Genomic DNA, 23,039 nt, shown 5'->3' with positions numbered 1-23,039 from the left:
AAAACAAGGCTCGTGCCCTGTTTTTGTTTACATAGGCTCAATATACCAGTAAAAATATTTTTCAAGCTGATTTGTCTATATTTATTCTTATTCGTTTTAAGCATAAATAAACAGCTCCTAACAATTAACACATTCATTTTAGGTCTAAAACTAAAGTTTTCACTTCAACATTCAAAATGTAAACAAAAGCTTTGTTTACATAGCGAGGAATTGTAAGCTCTGTAACTCGCTTATAACTCAACAAATGACACTCAAATTTTGGTTGCCTATTAAAAATGCCGTACTGAAGCATTATAAACATTAAAATCGAAAAAATAATTCTTGAACAAAATCGTGACCATGCCCCTTTAATAAATGAATGAATGAAAGAATGAAATGTAAAATATCAAAATCGTTAAAAAAAACCCCAGGAAAATGTCAGATATTTTGGACTAAAACAGCCCATGCATTTTAGTTACGCACTGCTTGGGTTCAAGTGCAATAGGAGACCGGGGGGGGGGGGGGTAATTGCTAAAACGCGGAACGGAAAACGGAACGGACGGAAATTTTAACGGAAAATCTTATTTAAAGTTGTTTACTTGATAGATTTGTTAAGTATGCTAAAAACGATATACTTTATGCTATTTAAAAAAAGAAAATGAAAGATTATCATGCAACATGAGATAATTTATTAAAGAATAATTATTTCCTCAAAATTAACAGTACATGCATTGAACATATTTACAGTTTAATTTATTTCAATTGCATCGTTAACAGGTATATGTGTATTTTTTTAATCGTCCAAATGTGCTGCATAAATATTTTGGGGTCGACATACTATAGTCCCAATTTAATTATCATCAGAAAATCAAAGCAAGCAACGTCTAGAGCTCTCGGCTGTTCGGATCATACCGTATGTATATAGCTGCAGGAATGAATAACTGACAAGAAGGATGCAAACGTAAACGAAATTGCATTACTAAAATACTAAAAATTAATACTAGTTTCACCAAATACCGGGTATTTTAAAACAGTAGAAGTTGTAGACAACGAACACCAATATTAGAGAAAAAAATAAGATATAACACACCCCTGGACCCACCGTGGCGGAGGGGGGGGGGGCTCAAGGCGGTCCCACAGACCCCCTTTCTAACACTGGCGCCCCCTCTAACTTCAAATCCTGGATCCGCCCCTGCATTGTGACCAGTCACCCACCTACATGTACATGTAGCTTTGTGTTTTTAAAGACTCTTCATTGTTTATTATAATATAAGCTAGCATGGTTAATTTTTACATCGTCCCATTGAACTATACCTAGATCTTTTTTTAAACTGATCAATTTACAGCCATTCGTAAGAAAAAAAATAAAAGGAAATGTTTCCTAATTATATTTCTGCAAGGCATATGGTTTTGATGGAATTTCCGCAGACCTTTTAATTGTTCAATAATTGTATTACTTTTAAGTGTATAATCACAACAAGAAATATCACAAAAGTCTATATTTGATGACCTCAATTTTACCCCCCCCCCCAATCTCTAGAATTCAGGAGATTTCGGGGGGCTTCGCCCCCTCAACCCCCATAAAAATGAAAGGAAATATTTCTTTATATCAATTTCTCCAAGGCAGCGGTTTTTAATGGGATTACTGCAGGTCTTAAAAAAATGTTCTAATATGACTGAATGTAGCTAGCCTACTTTAGAGAAGATATATAATAAAAGTCTTATACTAAATTTGAAAATTTCATTTTTACTTTACAGAATCTCGTGAATCCATGCAGGAGCATGAAAAACGTGTACATGCAAACATGCAAATACGCGAACCCAGAAATCTATCAGGAGGGTCAAGTCTTGGTTAGAAATTCCCCGGCATCCGCGGGAGTCCATGCATATAGTCCAATCCACACCTTGCAAAAGTTGTTCCCCTTTGCGGGGTCAACCCAAAGGTCAAAAGGGAAAAAACAACTTTTCCCTTCTTTATGCAACCAAATATTTGGGCGTCCTGTGAAGAAATCTCTTAGGATTTAATTTATTCCTTTGATGTGTGGTTTGCCCCAACTTGGGGCAATCAAAATTCACAAAGGAAACCGATTTCTAATGTCAAATGACGAAGTTACAATCCTCTAAACTACAAGGGCTACTGTGAGAAATATATGGGTTTTTCCCCAAAGATGGCGGCCAAGGGAGATAACTTTTGTAAAGTGTGGATTGGTCTATACCCCACCCCCTTTTTTCAATACACGCATGTATCCTGTGTTCATAACATATTTTGAATTACCGCTCTCACTCAACGCATTGTTGCATTTCAATGTTTTTAACAAATAATTACAAAAACAATCCGTTGGTAAAAACAGTCTGATACAATGCGTCATTATTATTTGAAAAAAATATAAGATCCGCGCGCTGTATTTTTCACTTCCGGTGTTGAACTGCGAGATTGCGCGAGAAGATGCGTGATCCGGTCTTTTCCTCGTGTCCACCATAATGAAAGCTCGTGGAGATGTAATATTTTTATTAAAATGTTAATTATGGATTGTTGATGTAGAAAAAACGAAGCATTATCGCAATATTGTATCACCTTTTATGAAAATACAGTCACCCAATATCTTCATTGTCCTTAAAATTACCAAAGATAGACGATAAATGTAAACACGTGGGGAAGGGGGGTTTTGCTGTGGATTGATAGAAAAACTTTTTAGAAATAATACGTTCGATCTTGATTGAACGATTTAAATGAAGCAAATAAATAAAAATATAGATTTTAAACATTTATTAGACTGGAGAGAATATTAGCTCTCGTTAATGATTGACTTGCTGTAAATTTTATTTTGTTCCATGTTTATGTTAAATCACAAAGGCTCTGAGATTAGATTACAATGTGTTATTTTTATGCTCGACAGTTGAAGGAGTACCAGGTGGTCGGGCGGATGATGCCCCGTCCCAGGGACAGGGTCCCCGCCCTGTACCAAATGAAGATCTTCGCCCCGGACAAGTGTACAGCTAAGTCCAGGTTCTGGTACTTCGTGTCACAACTGAAGAAGATGAAGAAGACCCAGGGCGAAATTCTCCAGTGTAAAGAGGTAACAAATATCAGGGTTTTATTTGTTTTCAGTGTTGTACTGGAAATTCTTGACTTATTCCAGAGAGTCAGTGGATTTTGGAAAAATACATGTACCTTTATGTCATGAGTAAAAAATCATTACATTTTTTTATTGATTTATCATCATTAGTTTTAACTAAATAAGATACAATATAAACAGTCAGAATGTGAATTGATCATATATTATTATTTATGTATAGAGAATCTTTGCGAACCAAGGGTTGTTGATCCACATCATCACTCGGGAACGGTATTTTAATTTGGAATTTTTTCCTGGATTGTGATTTATGCATAACGTATCTGAAGTCATTTACAATGTTTTCATCACGAAAATTAAATACTTATTGCTAAATGATCCCAACACATGTAGCTCAAAACCCTTATTTTTTCTAGTCTTTCTGATTGAGACCTCATGAAAGCATACGATGGTTCAATAACAAGCAAACACTTAATTGTGTACCAGCAGAGGCATGCACTCATTGATTAAGCACCCTACAAATAAATTCTGTATATAACATTTAACATTATTCCTAATTATTGTAATCACTACAGATCCTCGGCCATATAAACATTATTTCAACTTGTTAAAATCAATGTCTGTGGGTATAGTCCACTAATGCATTTTCCATAGGCGGTAATGTTAACGTTATGGTTCATAGCTCCGGCCCTAATTTTCGTTCAGCACCGAGGGACCTCTTGAATGAAAGCTCATCAAATTGTCTCTTCCCTGTTAAAATTTCGTGGTGTGAAGTCAGATTCGTTTTCCGGCAAAATGCGTCTGTATTGAAAAACTCTGAAAATGAAAGTAAAAGTAGGGAATTTCTCAGTTTTAGAAAAGGTGTACATCAAACAATTTCAATTCTTTTCTTCAAATGATAATTCAATTTTGACACTTGTTTTTGAAATTGCAAATCCTCTTTTCTGACATGTGTCAAGCATTCTGATTTAAAATATCCCAATAAATGTATATACACTCTGCAAGTATAGGGACTATTTTGCTTAAAGGCACTACTTTGTTGTCCTACCGATTCTAAAAATAGTTAGAGGGATATACCCCTGTGGAGGCTACCATTACTGCATCAGTGTTGTTTAAGTAAAACATCTTTCATTGATTAAATTATAAATAAGCTGGGAGATTCTCTGGTGAAAAAAATCTCGACTTTTAGTAGCACTATATGCCAAGAGTTCATGAGGAGCGGTGCGGATCAGAAACCATAGGCTAACAAAGATGTGTGTCGTGTGTAGAGCTGTATATTTAAGCTGTTTATGAAATCAACTTTATCAAACAAAGCTCCCTCATTATGTACTATAGATGTGATATATTCTCTGTTAGATTAGGTTTTTCAAGTGTAATGCAGAAGGTGTAAGATACACATCAAGTTTCGTATGATGCGTACCTATTGGGGCAGTAATTTCAATTTCAGACTGTGTAACTGTTTTGTTCATGTCTGCACACTATTTTATCTGCCAACATTATCCTCACCAACATCTGATCCCTCATCGGACCTCATTTATAGGTCATTGTAATGAGTGTTTTGTTGGACAAAAATATCCCAGATTTTCTCATACATTTCAAAAAAATATAAACGAGTTGATAAGCATTTAACTATTTTCATTTTCACAGGCTGATATCGTTGCCATATCAACTTTTGATCTCAATTTCACTTACAATTGAAATATATCCTGGAAAAGTTGGAAGACTATCAATAGTGATTTTGTTTAAGATTTATATTGGCCCTCAGGCCTGCACTTTAAATCCACACACAAGAGAAAAAATCTTTGAAGGAGTGAGATAGAAATACTTGGAGTTGCTCTACCTGTGGTTAAACATCATCTGATACCATTGATAGACTTAAACATGAAATGTATTTTTAAATAAAAAAAATTCTACAGATGTTGGAACACAACCCACTTCTTCATTTAATTAGCAGTTACTAAATATTTAAGGGATGTTTTTAATTGTGAAGACTTTCTCAAAGTTTACGGCAGCGTCAAATTTTTGATTGACAGCTTTGAAAGCTGTAAACAAAAGAAAAAATATTTGATTGATGCAGAACTTTTGAGCAGCCAATGAAAAAGTGGGCTATGTTTTTAGAAGGTTAGATCAAGTCGAGTAAAATTAAAAAGGGGCTCGATGATTTAACGCCCTCTGCCCCTTCTTAATTGCTAAAATTTTACTTAGTAAGATCTAAGTTTACTAGAAAAGCAGCTACATGTACTGTATACTAGTATTAGGCAAATTAATATTTATATGAAGTGATATGAATATATATATAGTGAGTAGATGTTTTACTAATGTAAACATCATTTTAAATTTACACAGATGTACGAGAAGCACCCCCTGGTGATCAAGAATGTTGGCATCTGGTTGAGATACGTGTCCCGTAGTGGAATCCACAACATGTACCGTGAATACCGTGACCTGACATCCGCTGGTGCTGTTACACAGTGCTGTAAGTAAAGTTTTATCACACTGTGCTGTAAGTTAAGTTGTACTGTAAATATTTATCACACTGTGCTGTAAGTTAAGTTGTACTGTAAATATTTATCACACTGTGCTGTAAGTTAAGTTGTACTGTAAATATTTATCACACTGTGCTGTAAGTTAAGTTGTACTGTAAATATTTATCACACTGTGCTGTAAGTTAAGTTGTAATGTCTGTAAATATTTATCACACAGTGCTGTAAGTAAAGTAAAATCATACTGTGCTTACTGATCATGCAACCAGTGCTGTTAGTAAACTTTTACAGTTAATAACTCAAGTGCTGTAAGTAAACATGCATTGAAAATAACTCCAATGCTTTAAGTAAACTTGTATTGAAAATAACTCAAGTGCTTTAAGTAAACTTGTATTGAAAATAACTCCAGTGCTTTAAGTAAACTTGTATTGAAAATAACTCCAGTGCTTTAAGTAAACTAGTACCTTAAATACAACTATTTGCACCACATTTACATCAGGAGTGTCTAACAGGTGCTTGAGAACTCTCGCCATTTTATGTTATACCTGTAGCAAAAACTTTGGCGAGTATCATGAACAACCCCTCCTCTGAACAGGTCTATGCTGCTACACATCGGTGTAAACTCGTGAAAACTGTTATTTGATCAATAACTACTGTTGCTAAGTAACATATACACTTAAAGTTAAAGGGGTTGGGGATAATCAAAGCTTATAAAGATTTTAAAAAAGAGATATTAAAGACTGTTTTAGAGAATATCGGAGAATGACTCGATTTAAAAAAAATTCTAGGTTGTCCAAAGCACAGACAATAAGGAATTTCTTACTGTTTTTGGGTTCCAGCAGTTTTCATTGAATCTGTATTGATAGAAAAAATATTAAAAATTGTGAAAAGATTAATCTCTCTTCCAGATTATATTTTAAGACGCAAATCTGTATTTATATTTTTTTGACTTGTATGACCAATTAAACTATGTACATATGACAGTTTTGGAAAAGGCTGTTGGTGTATAGGGTTGTCTCTAAAAATTGAAGTAGAAGGAAGAAATAAAAAAGTAGGAGGGGGTCTGGGGGGGTCTAACTTATAGTTAGGTTGTGTTTGAAATGCAATAATAGCCAGGTAATTATGTCATTTTAGGCGGAGGAATCATTATGTTGATAGTGAATTATTCTGTTCATTTAACTTCATTAGATTATTTACTGTGAATTGAATGATTGAGAAATATTCATTCTTTATATAATTTATTTAATAATAGGGGTGGGGGTTGGTGATTCAACCTGCTTAAAATCTTGAAGTGTTAATTTTTTCCATTGCTTATACCAGTATAGGTAAAACAGAATATTTAACAGAAATAGTGCTGATTTGTAATCTGTAACCTTGACGACGTTCTGTTGTGTGTTGTAGACCGTGACATGGGAGCCCGTCACAGAGCAAGAGCATCAACGATCCAGATCATCCGCGTGGAAGAAGTGGCAGCCTCAAAGACTCGCCGACCAAACATTAAGCAGTTCCACGTAAGTATAGGCTATATCCATTATTAAAACTAAAGGGACTTACTCTAGGCTTTGTCAAGTTACCAATTGCTTATTGAGCACTAAGAATTATTCGTGCACACCATATAAATGCAGTACCGTTACACACATTTCTGAATGTAGCATTCATGCCCTATGATAATTGCAAATTAGTAATGAAACTGCGATCAGAATTTCAATTATATTCAAAAGTGGGAATTCTGATGCAATTCTTAGGTTATAGATAACTGGGGGCCCATTTAATCTGGTGAGGTAAGATAAGTCATCATAAAAATGTATCTTATTCAATAAAATTCATAAAAAATTGTAATACATTGACTGGAAATTGAGTAATAGATCTTTGATGATTGATAACTTGGGGCCCAATAAATCGCATGGACATAGGGCAAGTTTTTTTAACCACCAGTGAGACAAGTAAAATTGGGAATCGCTCTGGTCCACAAATTTTCATGCATAGTTTAGTCGTTGTCCACTGGTATTACAGGCATTGCATTGTTTTACATGGACAGCTGCTTCACTAGATGCTCACAGCTGCTCTCTGGTCCTGTACCCCCCACCCCCTCCCCAAATTCTACTATGTGTATTTACTGTTGTCTAGTGTCTGTCCCTTCACCCTCTCACACTTCCCAGTCTTCACCAATTAAAAACCAAATGACAATTCAAAAATTGCTGCATTTTGTGAAAAAGAAACAGTTTCTTAACCACATTCATTTTTCTTGGCTATAGAATTTAGAATTAAATTTTAAAGAAAGGAAAATAATATCCTGATCTACCTGAATCATCTATAGTTTCTTTATGACTTGATGCTGGCATTGATATTAAAGTTGTTGATATTTATCATATATATTTACAGTGTTATATTTATTACTAGATTTACATGCTTTGATTTTCATCTTTGATATTTACAACATTGATTTTTTATCTGTAGTATTTATAATGTGGATATTTAAGATGTTTGTTTTTTTTGTCTTTACAGAACAGCAAGATTCGCTTCCCCCTGACTCACAGACTGAACAGGAAGCTACACAAGCCCAGGTTCACCACATCGCGACCACACTTAACGTTCTAAAGCGGGACTGTAGGGGAACTGTGCTGTACATACAAATAAAAAAAATTACACAACATTGGTGTTTGTCATGTTATCCTGTAAAAAGAAATGGTGGGAGTTAAGTCATCATGAAAAGATGTACCGGTAAATTATACATGAAGACCCTATACAAGTGTATACATGCGATATTGAAAGGCAACGTGTGTTTGAAAATATTTTCAAAGGTTTTGCAAAATAACCCTCCAAACCATTGGCAACATTTGCAAAGCTTGTAAGTTGGGGAGGATGTAAGGACTTCTAAAATGGGGGAGGGGGAGGGTATGAGGACTTGCCCTGGCACAGCTGGGAAAGTTTTTCTCAGACTTTCCAAATGAAACAACTCTCTCTTTCTCTCTCTCTCTCTCTCTCTCTCTCTCTCTCTCTCTCTCTCTCCCCCCTATATAATTTGGTTCCGAAATTGTGCTGATAAATAAAAGGGGTTTCAAGAAATTAGAAATGAACATTGGATCCCCTGGGAAAATTTCAAGAGGTGTGTGTGTGTGTGTATGTATATACATACTAGTATGTGAGTGGGGGGGGGGGGGGGCTATATATATTTATATATAGAGAGAGAGAGAGTAAGTCTTAGAATAGAGTGAAACAATCTTTTCATTCTTGAAGAGGGGGGGGGGGGGTCTAGGATCTAGCCATGTGTCACGGTGTGACATTCAATCTTTCGGACTATTTTTAATTATTGTGTAAATTAACTTTTTCGGACTTTGTGTTAATTGTTACAAAAACTTTTCATCTATTTCGACAACTGTTTTATAAACGTTATAAATTCCGCGCAGCATTAATCCCACCTGAGGCACAATCAGTGATGGACAGCTCATCTTTTAATTGACTTCTGTTTATGTTTATTGACACTTAAACTTCTTTCATCTTATTAATCCTTTTATGTACATGCTGCTAAAATGTCCCGAGTTACTCAATAACTGTTTGATAATTGATTTACTTACATCTGTACTTCTTATGTTAATCCTTCATTGTGTTGTTCCATTGTTCATTATATATTATTCTGAATTGTAAATTATAGTCAGTTGGAATCAGACCTTCGGTGCTGATGCATACCAAACTCACGTAAAAGTATAGTTCATGTAAAATCTATATTAAAGTCTGAAAACTAAAACGCGTGTTGGCTTGTTGGAGGTTTCATGAGGCTGGGTTCAACAACAAGAGAATAAGCTCACGGTTGATCCAGTGTTATTCCTGTACGGGAGAGAGCGCCCCGTAATACATGTACCTCGTTGTGTAAATGTAGAAATATTGTAGTGGTCTAGAAGTAATTAAAATTCATGTTATAATACCGGTAGGCCCGCATACATTCAAAGGTTCAAATTCTACTGCTGTCTACAGTGTTAAAATGTATGCTTTCAATCATGCCATCTTGTGATTAGTGTAAAATGAGAACTAATTTTACTGTATCGTATGATTGCGTTTAAAAAAAGACGTGTTGTTTCACGATCTAAACATCTGTATTAACAGTTGTATATTGATGAGAAAAAAGGGGTAAATGTTGCAACAGTTCATAGCAATAACGGTTAAACCTTATGAAAGGAGAGCATGTATGGCGAAGGAAGGCCGCACGTTGCATATAACATCTTTGTATTTTTCTTGTTTATATTTTAACGAGACATTATTATAGTGTCTTAACAAAGAAAATGTGTAAGAAATACTACACTCTCCAAAAATTAATGGTTAAATGTGCAACGCGGGATTTTATTGATGTCTAATTCTAAAACCGGTCAAACCAGGGGTACATCTGCAAGTATCTGCAGAAAAAAATAGGGATACCATGTCATAGAGCTACTGTACCAACAGTTCCACCAATACGAACACTTTGCAGTTTTCGGCGCACAAATAACTTGGCTAGTTTGGGACTGATTTACCTTTTTTTTTACAGTAAATTCGGTACAAATAAGTCGGTACCAAAAATTCCCCAGACATTTTCCTACATATGTCGTCACTTTACTTTCCTCTGATATTCTTTTAAGCACCATCACCATCCCCGTAAAATGAGGTATAGCGTGGATTGTCTAAACTTCTAAAAATGGCAACCCTCAATCCGCACGTAGATTAGACATACTTCACTGAAATATTTTCACAGAATGTGTTAAGAAATATGGTTAAACAATCCAAAACTAGAGTTTTTTTTTGTGCGCCGTAAATTTCAAGTTTTGCGTATTGGATCGAGGAACTGTAGTTCTACGGAATGTGAACCCAAATTTTCCCGTAGAGTTAAGCTATAAAACGCAAGGCGATCTGATGAATCCAAGAAAATTTAGAACTTTGAGGTATGCATGCGCAGTAGAATCTCTCCTCTAGCGCCGCAACAACTCGGCGGCATCTTCACCTGTTTTCCTCAAAGACCATGTTGAAAAAGTTTGATTCAAATCCCATGTAAGACTCCGCAGCGCGTGAGATTAAACTTAACTAGATGCTGTCATTAGACAGTAATACCCGCACCATGTGTTTGCCCCTAAATAACACTGTTTTGTACCAGTTTAATTAAAAATGAAGGCTATATGCAAGCTCCGGTAATACAATTAAAATTTATAATTTTCATAACTGAAGGATGAGATCCCTTCCCATATGATAATACACATCGTGACATGAGCAGCACTTTATGTGCAATTTGGGGTAGAACTGTTTGCAGTGAATTTTCAGTTAATCAATAATCTTAACATTTTATGTCATAGAAAGTATAATGGTCTACATAATTATTACAAACAAAATCAAAAATTAAATTATGCCCCCTCCCGGTTGCCGGTTTTAGATTTGCTTCTGTGTGCCTACATGAACATCATCGTGTGCACAGATTTAGAGAAGGGGTGGGAGTGAGGGGTCCAGACCCCCCCCCCCCCCCCCCCCCCCATGAAAATTCATTTATATCAATTGTAAAATTACCAAAAATACACCTTGGACCCCAATGCTCTTACAGACATGTAAACGCTCTAACCCATTGCGCTTCAGTGTTAGGTAACATTATTGGGGGGGGGGGGGGGTAAATATTTAATCAATATTTAATATACTTTATTGTTTATCTCAATAGAAAGTATACATGTACATCACAATATGCAGGGGTCCTGCACCACCTTAAAGCTGTCATTTACCTAATAAAATAGTGCAAGTGGATTTGAAGAATAGGTCATAAAAATACATGCATGTTACAAATGAATGATCTTTGTCTGAAGTTACGTACACAACACAGGTCTGCATGTCTCATTAGCGGGTACTAGTTTTACCCAGCTCTTCGATTAGATGGGTTCACGTGTATACATACATTGGTGTTGCTAAAACGCGGAACGGAAAACGGAACGGAAAGCGGAACGGAAAGCGGAACGGAAGGGAAAACGGAAAATCTTATCTAATGTTATTTACCTCATAGATTTGTTAATCATGCTAAAACGATATACTTTATGTACCCTTTTAAATTTTTTTGAAAGATTAGCAATATTAGATTATTTATTCAAGAATATTTATTTTCTCAAAATTAACAGTACATGCATTGACCACTATATTCTGTCCCAAAATATCCTCGATTCACTTTTTGCTGTATATTTATATATACATCAGGGTTCAAGCGATTCTCTTTTAGAAGCATTAAACATTCTTATTATTCTTTCTTTAAAACGTCCTCTCTAGCTTATCAGCTGGTATAAATACACGGTTAAAAATAAAGAAGTCTACGGGGTTTTGCATTTCAACAGACCCGGATGATAGTGTTGAAAAATTGTGCAAGGTCTTCTGAGTGACTTCCAAATGGAGAAAAGATGTCAACATTTTCCATTATAAATCGTCCAAATGTGCAGCATGAATATTTTGGGATCAGACTATAGTCCCAATATATAATCGGAAAATCAAACCAGGCAACGTCTAGAGCTCTCTATTCGGATCATATGTATATAGCTGCTGGAATAAACAACTGCTTAGTAATGCAAACGTAAACAAAATTGCATTGCTAAAAATACTAGTTTCACAAATTACTAGTTTCACAAATTACCGGGTATTTTAATGTTTACTGTATTTTAATTTTTGATGTCGTCAGTCCTACGGTTTGGTTTTTCTTCCATCTCAATGATACTGTATCGTCTGTGTGATAAAAGATCGTCTAGAACACCGAAAATTCAATATTGATGTAAGTATATACATGTACATCATATTTTTAATATAAAAAAACTCAAAACACGCATAAAACGCTTTCACTAACTGCGTACGTTACGCTGATATGCCAGCAATACCAATTCAGAAAAATAAGTAAAAAGTTATAGCTAATTTGCTCATTTAATCATGTTAATGTTTCACAATTCGTATACATTTGATTTTTCCGTTTCGTACTCAACTAAAGCCGAATGAATACAATGCTATAATTGATAGACATTCATATGAATATTAATAAGATAACAACATGTTGATAATCATTCATTAGATATAAATAAAAGATACAAAGTAAATCGTTTCTGGCCAGTCTATACCCTTTTTAAGCGATAAACGTGATGATATTTTCCATTCCGTTCCACTTTCCGTTCCGTTTTCCGTTCCGCGTTTTAGCAACACCCATACATACATGTCTGTGTTTTCCGTATGCAGAAAAGGATTAGTTAAGATCAGCTAAAGGAATTCATTATTGTGTTTTAATTGGATTATCATTATGATGTTGACCAATTTAGGTAAGCATAATACATGTAGTAGCAGTAGCACAATATAATGAGATGCCAGCATACATATAAAGTTCTACTTTCACTTTCTAAATGTGATCTCCCTTTGACAGCATATCATCATCTTTATATTTAAATAAGCTTATCATCGTTACCAATCCTATCGCATTTGTAAAGTTTCTGTCATTTTAGTTGCAAAAGTTATTTTTTTCATTTGTCAGACTGCATGCACTATTGAGTTGACCCCATATTGACCCTGTATAAACAATTTCTTATTAAATTTGTGTATTACATGTAAGTAGGTGTAGACACTTATCATTTTTATATGAGTTATAAAAGGAAGGAAGGAGTATTTCTTTCTTAATGTATCATAATGCATCAAATACAATGTAGGTCATGACCTTATGGGACTGTTCTGACCCCACGAAACAGGAAAATACAAAATATCTTCTAATGTCATTATGATGCATCAAATGGTGTAAAGTACATTAATGGCCCCCAGGTGTTGTCTTTAACCCCCCCCCCCCCCCCCCGCCTTTATGAAATAGGAAATGATATGATACACTGTATATTTTGTTAACTTCTGAGATCTGAGATCCTCATCCCTAAACCATATGATTTATTTTTGCTCTTTGTGTCATTACGCGTAAAATTGTTTATAGATTATGCGCCCTTGGAGACACCCTGACATTTTAGAACTAGAAATAATAATTTATCTTATTCATATGTTATACAGTAGTGTTTGATCCATGTGGGTAATTCCTAGCCTAATGATGTCACTGCTTTGTTTAGGAGACTTTACAATTGCCCCAAATAGGCGAATACACATGGAAGTGATGCATATAACATTTTGTTTATAAATCTGTAATAAAGTTGATTCAGTTTTGTATATACTGGTGTTTATATTTGTGTTCCTCTTTAATTTTGTTATGAATGGGTTACCGTATGTGAGTGACGAGTGTCGGGTGAGTGTGCTATTTTTAGATCGAGTATTTAAAGTGACCGGTTTGGGTGTAGTGGTCAGTAGAGGGTCCGTTAACGACATCAGCCGGGTGCCACGTTTTGCAGCTCCTGTTTCAAGATATGGTGAATATCTCAAGTTAGCTTAAAACTAAGGAGAAATGGGTAGCCATTGAATTTTGGATTCTGTTAGACGGGCACATGTTTTCCTAGCCGGTAAGGTTGTTTTGTTGTTATTTTGTACATTTCGTTGGTTATTTAGTTCTTAGTGTAATTGGTAGTATGTTTGTATGTTTATCGGGACTTTATTAGTCACAGTATGTTTTTTTCAGTGCGTAAGGGTGTTTGATACAATTACCTGAAATACAGACTGGTGTGCTAGACGGAAATTTTCCTATGGAAGGTCGTGGGGACAATTGACGAAGGTCGGGGACGCATTCTATGCTGAGTGGGGCGTGGCTTTCTATCCGGGCAGTGTCGTAGACTGGAAGCGAGAGACCTGCGAGTCCGGGGCTTTCGGTTAGGATAGCGACAAGAGGGACAGGAAATTTGACGAGGGCAGGAGCGTCTCGAGTGCATATTGACCTTGAGTTCATTTTCAGAGAGGTTTTAAGTGTTAAAAAAGCGACTGTTATTACAGGCTAATTTTCATATACATGCTTTTGAGCTGAAATTTGAAGTAATTGTAAATTCACAGTATTTTGAATTATTGAACTTTAATATTTTTTTGAGTAAATTTTTCAACAAGAGTTTTATTGGTTGAAATAGCTTCTAAACAACATTTTGTAGTTTACTTCCATTTTATATCTGATACAGTGTGATTTAATTTTGAATTCAGTTGATAGTATCAGATATTTGTTCATTTGTTTAATTGAATTATTATTCTTTTATTTTGTTATGTTCGAATGAGAGTGGTGTGAAAGGGGGAGTGAGAATAATGATTTGTTTTGTTTATTAATTTTTTTTTCAAATTAAACTTGTTTATTTTCTTTACAAAATCTTATTTTTCATTCAGCTGACAAAATCCAAAAAGAATTCATTACAAAATCTTAAAAATTGAATTAAGCAATTTCCAAAATGTTAATGTGAATCACGAGGAAAAAGCAATCAAGAAATGATTTAAAATTTGCTACTGTACACATGTAAGAATGTATTAAGAAGACTGAATCTTTATAACCAGGTTAGATTGGGGGTGGGGGGGGGGTGGGGGGGGGGTGAATGTGGAGTATAAACATTTATAATTTGAATCATTTATTGTTATTAATTTTAACTTGTCAATGAAAACTACTTCTTGATCCCAAGGTAGAAATACGACCTCTGATCATATCTCAATAGATCGATCATTTGTCAATTATGCAAGGTGTAATATAATTTTGTTTGAGAATAACATTTTTTACCAGTTTATAAAAGTTTTTAGACACCCAAATTATATTTTGATTTTAATAGATCATTTGACAAGGGAGGGGGGGGGGGGGGGAGAACAGTTTATATGTGATTTTGTTTGGGAGTGGGGGTTCCAAGTCCTATATTTGACAATTTTTTAATGTAATTTAAAATAAGACTAAGCCATACTACAGTCATGAACATGAATAGTATAGAACAAAACACAAACTAATACATGTACATGTATATATACATAGGAAGTATTACAAAACAGATGATTGATCTATATCTGGGTTCTTAAATTGAATCATATATCATGTACATATTATATAATTGTTTCTTTGTTCAAGGCATTTAAGATGGTATGTAGGTCATGATCCCAAGTGCTCTTCCTGCAATTATTAAATATCATAAAAACCATTGAGATCCCCACCTTAATCCAAAGAAATTATTCCTCCTTAGGTCATGCATGCGCATCAGATCATTATGGCATGCAAGTCATGACCCTAAGGGGTCATCCTGACCCCCTTAGAATAAGAAATTGTCAATTATCTTTAAATTATTGATGTTTGATGATCCTATCTCTATTTTATCTTTATTATTAAGTCTCCCGAATGAAATTTGGAGACTTATTGTTTTTGTACGGTTCTTAATACATGTATTATTATTCTTCATCTTCTTTTTCTTCTTTCCTGCTCTGAACTTGTTTCTCAGAGATAGCTGAACAGAATTGTACAAAACTCTAGGACGGACGGACGGACGGACAGACAGACAGACAGACGGACGGACGGACGGACGTTATTGTTATTGTTTAATCTGTTACATTAAATTGTACATTTTTCAAAAGTTAAAGAAAGGTCACCTTTTCATATAAAAAAGTTTCTAAATCCCTAAACAACGTTAAATACAGTGTACATATGAATAAAATTTACATTTACAATGTAAACATATAAAGTCAAAAGAAAAATAGCATTGCAGCATACATTGAGATAAAACTACTTTCTATCCGTACAAAAGTTTATGTTGAGCTCATCTAATTGAATATGACGATACACCGGCTTCTTGTTACCGACCATTCTCCCAGCACGAAAAGGTCGTCCAATTTATTATTGGATATCACTCAAAAGATTCTTTTTAAATCTGAAGAAAAGTTTCAAACGTATACATGCTCTAATGATCCTGTTGTAGCAGTTTGAATATCTCACGTGATCAAAATTAACTAACATAATTTGTTTGCTTTGTTTGTTTCGGAAGGGGTTCCAGAAAAGACGCCATTCCATAATCGTTTTTGTGTCTTCATTTTCTTGTAAGCCACAGAATGCAGAGGTCATAAATATGACGTAATTTGCAGATTTTGTCACGGATGACGTCACTTGTTCAAATAACGAGGACCTCGGTAGGAAATCCCGCTCAGGCCAATGAACTCGATACATTTGCGTTTCAAAATGAGGTAAAAAGACTTCTTTAAGCCATCTTGTTAATTCGGGGGAATATTCTTCACAACAAATATAAATATCAAAACTACAGTACAGTCTTGTTCTTTTGTTTTACGGAATGTAATGACCTCTCTGATTAAAAGGCAAACCTCAATTTTAAAATAATGCACGGTGAAGACCAATGCAATCGGAATGATAACGAATGCCAGAGTTAGGTATATGTACCAACTTTGTGTTTCACAGACGTCAAACTCTGAGGTATAGCGAATGCTAAAGCCTGTGTCCCTGCACGTGATTCCGTTGTCATCGCCACAGTCATGGTTCATCAGCCAATCTCTGAGCCACAGTTCCGAGCACGTGCAAGGAATGACTGCATCAATTTTTAGAACACAGGTGCTCAAGAACAGACCCCGAAGAACACTGGACACAACAGGGATGGGATTTCCGCACAGATCTATCGAGGACGCCTTTTCCAGATTTCGCAGAAACGAGTGAGGAATGGCAGTTATCCTGTTGTTTGATAAATCGATGTATTTCACGTTCCGTAGAAATTGCTCTTGTATGGAGAAAAATGGTAGTACGGGGAGGCCTGACTGGCACAACATCTAAAGCGACCTCCATGGAAATAGAAGATATCAATGATTCGTATCCTGTCTTCTTCTGAGGGACAAGATGTCGGATAGTACACAAATGCGTCGGAGGAACTGTTGTCGCTAAGTCCTGCGATCCATTTTGTATACCCTGCCTGGTCGTTATAGATGACCTCAATGCCTCCCCCAATATGTCCACAAACAAACAACAGAATAAGCGAAAGTATCATTTCTTGAACCACACAAATCTTGAACTACAATAGATTAACAGGGAGGGATATTTCTTTAATAACAGTCTAAGAAAATTCATTACCAAAATTTTTTTTTTTAGAATCATGCTTATGCGTTCTTGTATCTATCAAAATCAAACGACATTTATTCCATCAAAAGGAATCCAATACGGAACATTATTTTATCTTGACCTAGTTTATTAAGACTCTGATAAGGAAGTGATCGATATTTTGACCGCTCTTTTTTTTTTATATCAGATAACGTTTTTCAAAAATATCTTTTGAGTCCTGATGTTCAAACTTTTCAAAGTTAAATAAAACACTTTAATCACCAAGTTAATTACGATATCAGAAAATCTATTTCTGTACCCTGTGTATAATTGATTAAAGAGATTTGTTAAAATTTTTTTACTCCCTGTTACTCGTTTCCATTAAAATGAATAGCTACTTGTTTTATACAAGAAAAAAAGGGTTTGGCTCTGGCTTTCAATAATTTGATAGACACAAAATGTTAGGGATTAATTCTGTTATTCTTTAATCCAATAACATTGTACATCTATAAGAAAAGCCACCTTTTCATAGAAAAAAGTGGTTTCTAAATGTCATAAACAACATTAAATATAATCTACATGTGAAAACTATTTACATTCAAATATGAAAAAGTCAGAAAGAAAATAGCATGCATTGAGATAAAACTACTTTCTATTTGTACAATAGTTTGTGTTGAGCTCATCTAATGGAATATGACGATACACCGGCTTCTTGTTATCGACCATTCTCCCAGCACGTAAAGGTCGACCAATTTTCTCTTGGATATCACTCAAAAGATGCTTTTCAAATCTGAAATAAAGTTTCAAACGTATAAATGCCTTCATAATCCTGTCGTAGCAGTTTGAATATCTCACGTGATCAAAATTAACTAACATAATTTTTTTGCTTTATTTGTTTCGGTACGAATTCCAGATATGGCGCCATTCCATATTCGTTTTTGTGTCTTCATTTTCTCGTAAGCCACAGAACGCAGACGAAAGAAATATGACGTAATTTGCAGATTTTGACACGGATGACGTCACTTGATCAACTATCGAGGACCCCGAAAGGAAATCCCGCTCAGGCCAATGAACTCGATATATTTGCGTTTCAAAATAAGGTAAAAAGACTTCTTTGAGCCATCTTGTTAATTCGGGGGAATTTTCTTCACAACAAATATAAATATTAAACGTACAATCTTGTTCTTTTGTTTTACGGAATGTAATGACCTCTCTGATTAAAAGGTAAACCTCAATTTTAAAATAATGCACGGTGAAGACCAATGCAATCGGAATGATAACAAATGCCAGAGTTAGGTATATGTACCAACTTCGTGTTTCACAGACGTCAAACTCTGAGGTATAGCGGATGCTTAAGCCTGTTTCCCTGCACGTGAATCCAAGGTCATCGCCACAGTCATGGTTCATCAGCCAATCTCTGAGCCACAGTTCCGAGCACGTGCAAGGAATGACTGCATCAATTTTTAGAACACATGTGCTCAAGAACAGACCCCGAAGAACACTGGACACAATAGTGATTGGATTTCCGCGCAGATCTATCGAGGACGCTTTTTCCAGATTTCGCAGGAACGAGCGAGGAATGGCAGTTATCCTGTTGTTTGATAAATCAATGCGTTTCACGTTCCATAGAAATTTCCTAGTAAAGTGTTTCAAGGACAAGATCTCGTTATTGTCCAGGAGTACTGTTGTATTGTGGTATTGCCAGATATGTGTCACTTTTCGAGTGTCGCTTGTTTTTAAACCTCGAAATGAGCAGTTCAGGAACACTGTTTCTAATGATGGCTTATCATAGCATTCGCATAGACTTGGACAGATACTGTTGTTAAGACTTGTTCTGAAGATGTCGGTTCTATTTTCACGGAACAAGTAGAATACATCATGCGGTTGTCCTGTGATATGGTCAGTGCAGTTTAAATTAAATGCTCCTAATCTGACTAATTCCCTTGCACTGTGAAGAGGAAAAAACAGTTCACTTGAACATTCAAAGATGGAGTCACAGAAAATGATGTATCGGTAAAATTTCAAATTCGTTAAAAGTGATGGGTCTCTCTCCGTTTTAAAGAGTTTGGCAATGTCTGGAAATGGTTTCAAACATCCGTTAAGATGGAGATGTAACCTTCCACCTCGTTTATGATCTTTATGTTCAATAAACGTATTTATTGACCAGTTGCTATAACAATCGGGGTATGGACTATCAACGTCACAGTTTATGATCTCATCAATGCAGTTGTTGGAGAAATCTACAAAATGGAACACTCTATCCGGATAGAGGTTGGATATATTTACTTTTGTCAGTGTTCCCCTTTGACTTTGGAAGTTCATGTCTTTAAGCTGAAGGTGGGGAGAAAATAGAGTACTCTGATCAATCCAAGCTATGTTATTGAAAGAGAGATCAATTTTCCAAAGGTAATACATCTTGTCAAAAGTACCTTTACGTATGTAAGAAATCCTATTTTCACGGAGGTCAAGGACACTCAGAAAGGTCAAACAAGAAAGGTTCCCTATGGTCTTTATTTGATTGTCAGACAAGTCCAGCTCCAGAATGTTTGGGAATGTGCATTTATTGTCAGGAATTGAGCTAATGTATCCATGGCTATGTCGACACTTAGTAAACGTGTGCTCTGCATTACTCTTGTTTTCCATATAGACAAATCTTGCATCACCAAGAGCACTGGAATATTCTACAAATAAAACATCTTCTCTCACATTGCTCTTGTATGGAGATAAATGGTAGAACGGGGAGGCCTTACTGGCACAACATCTATAGCGACCTCCATGGAAATAGAAGATATCAATGATTCGTATCCTGTCTTCTTCTTCTGAGGGACAAGATGTCGGACAGTACATAAATGCGTCAGAGGAACTGTTGTTGCTAAGTCCCGCGATCCATTTTGTATATCCTGGCTGGTCTTGATAGATGACCTCGATACTTTTCCCAGTTTGTCCACAAACAAACAACAGAATAAGCGAAAGTATCATTTCTTGAACTACAGTCTACAAAACTCGAAGTACAATAGATTAACAGGGAAGGATATTTCTTTAATCACAGTCTAAGAAACTCCATTACCGACATGTTATTTAGATTCATGCTTATGTGTTCTTGTATCTAACCAAATCAAACATTTTTGTCATCAAAAGGAATCCCTATCCAATACGGAACATTATTTTATCTTGACCTAGTTTAATAAGACTCTGATAAGGAAGTGATCGATATTTTGATCGCTCTTTTTTTTTTATATCCGATAACGTTTTCCAAAAATCCCTTTTGAGTCTTGATGTTGAAACTTTTGAAAGTTAAATAAAAAAAAGTTATCACCAAGTTAATTACGATATGAGAAAATCTATTTCTGTAGCCTGTGTATAATTGATTAAAGAGCTTTGTTAAAATGTTTTTACTTCCTGTTACTCGTTTCCATTAAAATGAATAGCCACTTGTTTTACACGGGAAAAAGGGTTTGGTCTGTTAATGTTTTATAAACTGCAGTGAGAGCGTAAACTGTTTCAGTACATTATACCGGTATTTGAGATATATTGAATATGTAGCTACATGTATATTATGTATTCTCCAAGACACTTCTTTGTAACTTTTGTAACATTTAAAGAAACAAAATATTTCTTATTTACATATTAAGAGATATAATAAAGAATTGAAGAGTTGTTTATATAAATAACGATGTTTTTCCAGCTGATAAAATTGCACAGTAGCATGTCTGGTTAAATCGCCAGAAGAACCTTGGCGGATTTTAAAATCTCGTTTTATTTTTCGGCCGGTTTTGAACTACGTAAAAATATTACCAAAAAATGGTGTACGCGTTTTTACGTTCTGGGATTTGATACAGAGCCGCGGAAAATTGGAATTTACAGTATGAGATTTGATCGGCCGGACCGTATTTGATCACCGTATAATATTCAAAATATAAATCCTTATTAATACTGAAACATAAATAAAATTTACAACTATTTTTTAACAGTACAATGTAATTAAGATCTAATTTTTTTTTTAGACTTTTGAGACTGTAGAGATGTATATTCTTGTATTATCTGATAGTCTAGTTGTCTGTTTTATACATGTTTGTTAAAGAGTCTAAAAAAAAACATAAATATACTTTAACTGAGATTTGTACGAGATTGACTTACTCACATGAAATGTTTCTCAATTACTTTCTTAAAGTTTAACTATGATGCACTGTACTGCATCAGTGTGTATAATACCAGACTGATTATAGTACTTAAATCGACCATTAGCGTCACTGTTTTTGCTGTCGCCCATCCGCCGGACTTTTATGATGGTATTCAGTGTCAAACGTTTCTTAGGAAACGGATATTAGTTATATATGTATATCTTTGTGGATTTTACATGTTGATGTGAAGTAGCTATTTATGTCAATTGATCAGGAAGTTTGAACATATCATGAAATATATAGATTGTTCCAAAAATAATAAAAAAAAGAAATGTTTCAGTAAACGATGAGATGACGTTATAATAATATGACAACCAATATGTTTCTATTATTGCCGTAGCTAATATTGTTATCACATTTATATGGTACAGTTGTATATGTTTCACCTTTTTCAGAAAGACTCAAATAGACAGACATTGGTTGTTATCTTTTATTCTATTTTGAGTATGTTGTCAGGATGTATCGGCGTGGTACGTGTAAGGTTTAATCACATGGTTGTCAAAGCTAGCAATTGTAAACAGCGACTGACTCCTAATTTCTTATTGTTCTTAATTTAAAAAAAGAATCACTCAGAGATGTGAAACAAGTTTTAGGGGTCTATATTAGATCACATGGTTGTCAAAACTAGCACTGGTAATGCATAATAACAATAGTTATATTAGTGCGTGTGATAATACAATTAAATGTCATGGTGTGAACACCGACATACTTTCCATTTCTATTAATTTTAAAAAGAATCAGGCATAATAAGTGTTTGTTTTGTAGAGGACCTTAAGTTTTAAGTGTTTTGTTTTGTAGAGGACCTAAAGTTTGATATATAAACAAACAAAAGATAATATAACAATTAGATCACTAGCTTAATTCTCTTATATGTTTTCGTTCCTCGTCATGCAGGATCGTGATATTACGTCACGGGCAAAGGAGGATCATTCTAAATATTTTGGAGCTTAAAATTAAAGGCATGGTCGAATGTTTATTTGAAAAATCAGTTAAAATAACGTTACGTCCAGCATGCTGCCGTATAAATTTTGACACTCGCCTTTTGAAGAAATTTGTAAGGCAATCACGTGACTCGTTTCATCCAATGACGTCGAGATATTCTATTTCGAGGCAAAACAATTGTCAAGCAATTACCTTAAAAATTTCTTTAAACGGCAAGCATCAAAATGTATACGGCAACATGGCGGATGCAACGTTATTTGAACTGATGTTTTACACAAACGTTTGTTTACATATCATTTAGGTCCTCGACAAAACGCAAACAATTGTTATAAGAAATTTGTGGAGTCTGTAAAGTCCACACACACACACACACACACACACACACACACACACACACACACACACACACACACACACACACACACACACACACACACACACACACACACACACACAC

At 35.0% G+C, this 23,039-nt stretch overlaps 1 protein-coding gene and 1 long non-coding RNA gene across 2 annotated transcripts; one reads left to right on the top strand and one right to left on the bottom strand.

The window, feature by feature from the left end:
* Positions 1 to 2,398: 2,398 nt before the first annotated feature.
* On the top strand, positions 2,399 to 8,187 carry LOC105326463 (large ribosomal subunit protein eL20). The gene is made up of 5 exons (XM_011426514.4): positions 2,399 to 2,478; positions 2,877 to 3,056; positions 5,400 to 5,529; positions 6,938 to 7,047; positions 8,042 to 8,187. The coding sequence occupies exons 1-5, from the start codon at positions 2,461 to 2,463 to the stop codon at positions 8,132 to 8,134; spliced, it is 531 nt and encodes a 176-aa protein (XP_011424816.1). The 5' UTR covers positions 2,399 to 2,460; the 3' UTR covers positions 8,135 to 8,187.
* A 9,740-nt stretch (positions 8,188 to 17,927) lies between these two features.
* LOC136274982 (uncharacterized) lies at positions 17,928 to 21,421 on the bottom strand. Its single transcript, XR_010713452.1, has 2 exons — positions 18,334 to 21,421; positions 17,928 to 18,249 (listed from the first exon to the last, which is right to left on the bottom strand). It is a non-coding gene; the product is annotated as an uncharacterized lncRNA (long non-coding RNA).
* Positions 21,422 to 23,039: the final 1,618 nt, after the last annotated feature.

The sequence above is a fragment of the Magallana gigas genome, chromosome 4 (assembly GCF_963853765.1).
Source record: "Magallana gigas chromosome 4, xbMagGiga1.1, whole genome shotgun sequence".
Classification (NCBI taxonomy): domain Eukaryota; kingdom Metazoa; phylum Mollusca; class Bivalvia; order Ostreida; family Ostreidae; genus Magallana; species Magallana gigas.
Note: the sequence above shows the minus strand (reverse complement) of the source record. Positions and strands in the feature narration are given on the sequence as shown.